Source organism: Arachis ipaensis, chromosome B10 (assembly GCF_000816755.2).
Source record: "Arachis ipaensis cultivar K30076 chromosome B10, Araip1.1, whole genome shotgun sequence".
Taxonomy (NCBI): Eukaryota; Viridiplantae; Streptophyta; class Magnoliopsida; order Fabales; family Fabaceae; genus Arachis; species Arachis ipaensis.
The window spans coordinates 58,502,690-58,505,897 of record NC_029794.2 but is presented as its reverse complement, the minus strand read 5'-3'; the positions used below and the strand labels follow the sequence as shown (position 1 = coordinate 58,505,897).

Sequence of the window (3,208 nt, the reverse complement as noted above, 5' to 3'; positions counted from 1 at the left end):
CGCCTTTAGAAAGTAAAGTACTGTTGCTTCAAACCCATGTGACATTCTTGTTTTAAACCCCCTTGTAACCTCTGCTTCAGACCACACTTTTCTCTTACACATAAGTTTTACAAACTATTCGATATTTGGAAAATTAATACATATATCTGCCAAGATCTCTGCTTTACTAAAGTATTCAAAACTATTTTAGAATGTTGTGTATTAACTTAATTTTCGAGGACGAAAATTTTTATAAGTGGGGTAGGATGTAAGATCTCTAACTTTTTAAAAGCTATTAATTAATTATTCACGATGCATTATATTTATTTAAGACTGTACTTCGGAGATTTTTATATAAAAGTTGAGTAAACTCTTATTTTTTTATTTAGAGTTCTTATAATTGAAAAAATAGTGAATATTTTATATGTCTTAATTTTAAATATTTATATTTTTAACCTTATTTTATAAATGAATGAGAATTAATTTATTTGTCTCTAATTTTTATTTAATTAGCATTTAATCGAAACTAATTTATAAATCTGTAATTGAAAGATATTTTAAAGATGGATATTTTATATTTAATTTAATATAATATCTCTTAATTTTATTAAAATTTAACAAAACCCCAATTTGCCCAAAAATCCCTAATTTCACATTTGCCCCAAATTAAACCCTAATCCTAAAATCAAACACACAAAACCCTAATCTTAATTAACACATAATTTCCTTTATCCCAAATGAAACCCAAGCTGCCCCTTACCTCCTTCAGCCGCCAATTACTTTCACCCCCAATAACCCCACTCATCGAAGAAAGAAAGAAAAAAAAAAGGGGAAATGGAATTAGAGGAAAAGAGAGAAGAGAGTTGCAACGTAAATGAAAAAGAGAAGGGGAAGAGGGGGCTGACCACACCACTAGCGCAGGAGAGAACCGAGGGGAGAGAGAGAGTGACTCGTCTGAGGAAGAGAGAGTCGGAGGGAGCTGCTGCACCGTCGCGAGGGAGAGGAGGCGCCGCTGCTGCTGCCGCCTCGCCGTCACCGATTGATGGAGGGAGAAAACGCGTGACTGAGGGAAGCACCCAGGAGGGGTCACTGTTGCCGCCGACGAAGCGAGGAAGAGACGCCGCCGCTGAGTCAAGACGTCGCCGCCGAAGCCTCGCCGCCAAGTCGCCGCGCAGTCACACCAAGGGAGAACGCTCGCGGGAAGAGAGAGCAGACGCCGTCGAGGATCCCGTCGCCGTCAAATCTGCCTCGTCACCGCCGTGTTTCCATCAGCACCGTGTATCTGTTTCATCGCCGAGCTGAGCTATGGGAGGAAGGGTCAGAACGTGACGGGAAAGGGAGACACCTTCCACCGCTGTCCCGCCGTCAGATCCATGTCACCGCCACGAACCGCCACTGTTCTGGCTGTCGGAAGCCGCCGCCGAGCCTTTGCCTTCTTGGTAAGCGATTTTACTTCCAGAACTTCTGAAATCAATATTCCAATATAAGTTATTAGAGGCTCTGAGCTGTTGGTATTGTAGGATTGAATTCCGACGATTTTATATCAAAGTTAAGGTTACAGTTGGACCATCGGAGTTTCTGGCCGCTGTCGGAGATGCCTCCGGGTCAGCTCGGGATTGCGGCTGTTCCATTTTGCTCTTACTGTAGGTATATTTTATTGCGAACCCTCGCCGTTAGTTTCCTGTTATGTGTTATTAAGGTTTTCGCGATATTTATGTTTTAGGATTGAGTTATTGGGATTGCCTGTTGCAATTAAAGCCGTTTCTGCTATTGCGGAAGTGAGCAGACCTGCGATTGAAGCTGCAGTTGATTTCGGGCGGAGAGGAATGGTTCTTGTGACGCCTTTAGTTTATGGGTTCAACTTTCGAGGTAGGGGTTTTTATTAAAATCTAATTTATATTACAGAGTTGTGATAAATAGATATTAATGTGAGAGAACATATGTCTGTGATTATGATTGTCTTCTAAATGTGGTTGTTTACTGGACTGAATGACTGATTGCTTGATTGCTTGAGTAGTTTGTGATTGCTGAAAAAGAATTAGTTTGAAAGGCTATTTAGTTATTTATTATAAAAACTGGTTTTTCTTGGTTTTGAAGCTATTTTTGATAATGTAAAGGAATTGGCTTTGGAAATGATTTGGAATATGAAACTGGGTTAACTTGGGAAATGGTTTGATTTTGAGCCGGTCTGATTTTATAAATGATTTAATACTTGAGCTGGTTTGATTTTAAAAAGAGTTTTATTTTGGAATTGGTCTGATTTGAGAATAATTTGATATTGGAATTGGTTCAACTCTGGAAATTGTTTGGAATTTGGAAATGGTTGAGAAAATGTTTGAGAAATGTTTGGGTGGGACCCGAAAAGGGTGGCAGTATCTGAGTTTTAGAGGAGATGCTGCCGAAATTTTATAAAATTGAAAGTTTTGCCTGAAGTAATTATTTAAAAAGATTTAGTTTTTGAACGTTATATGTTTTAAGATTGATTTATTTAGAAAAGAAAGAATTATGTTTTGGACTGAGATTTGTTGATTAATGGAATGGAAAGAAGGATGATAAGGATTGATTTTGAAATATGATTTCTGAATGAATTTGGGAATGAGATATGGATTGACGAATGATAATGATTTTGAGAATGGCTTAGATATTGATGAATGATTATGTATGAAATTGGGCTAAAATGATTTAATGATCTGAGATACGAGGTTCCCTGGATTAAGTGCCGTGGCTTGCCACCACGTGTACCAGGTTGAAAACTCGATACTCTGTTGACCCTACGACGTAAGTGTGACCGGGCACTATATAAATTCCCGGGAATGTTACCCCCATTGAGCAATATTGATTATTTGAGAAAAAGCTATGCATAGACTCTTGGGGATGCACGTCGGGGGACAGTCTAAGGACAATTCAGACTTGTTGGGTTGGCTGGATAACCGACAGATGAGTCTCATCAGCCATAGGACAGGCATGCATCATATGCATTTGTATGCTTTGCTTGGGTTTGAACTTGTTTTGGATTGCCTAATTGCTAAACTGTTCTTAACTGGTAATTGAACTATTTGCTGTAACTGCTACCTACTTGTGCTTTCCTTGTCTGTCTTGCCTGTGTTTGTCCTGGCGTGCTACATTTGAGAATGAACTTTGGTGCTGAATTAATGATTGTGTTGTTTGATTGCGTGGTTGGTTTCTGATTGAGATTTTTCTTATAAGAAAGGAAAGGTTTCGGATTTTT

The 3,208-nt window shown here is 38.8% G+C and overlaps 1 protein-coding gene across 1 annotated transcript; it reads left to right on the top strand.

The window, feature by feature from the left end:
• On the top strand, window positions 814-2,773 carry LOC110268421. Its single transcript, XM_021114561.1, has 5 exons — window positions 814-1,010; window positions 1,087-1,418; window positions 1,500-1,626; window positions 1,703-1,848; window positions 2,725-2,773. The coding sequence occupies exons 1-5, from the start codon at window positions 814-816 to the stop codon at window positions 2,727-2,729; spliced, it is 807 nt and encodes a 268-aa protein (XP_020970220.1). The 3' UTR covers window positions 2,730-2,773.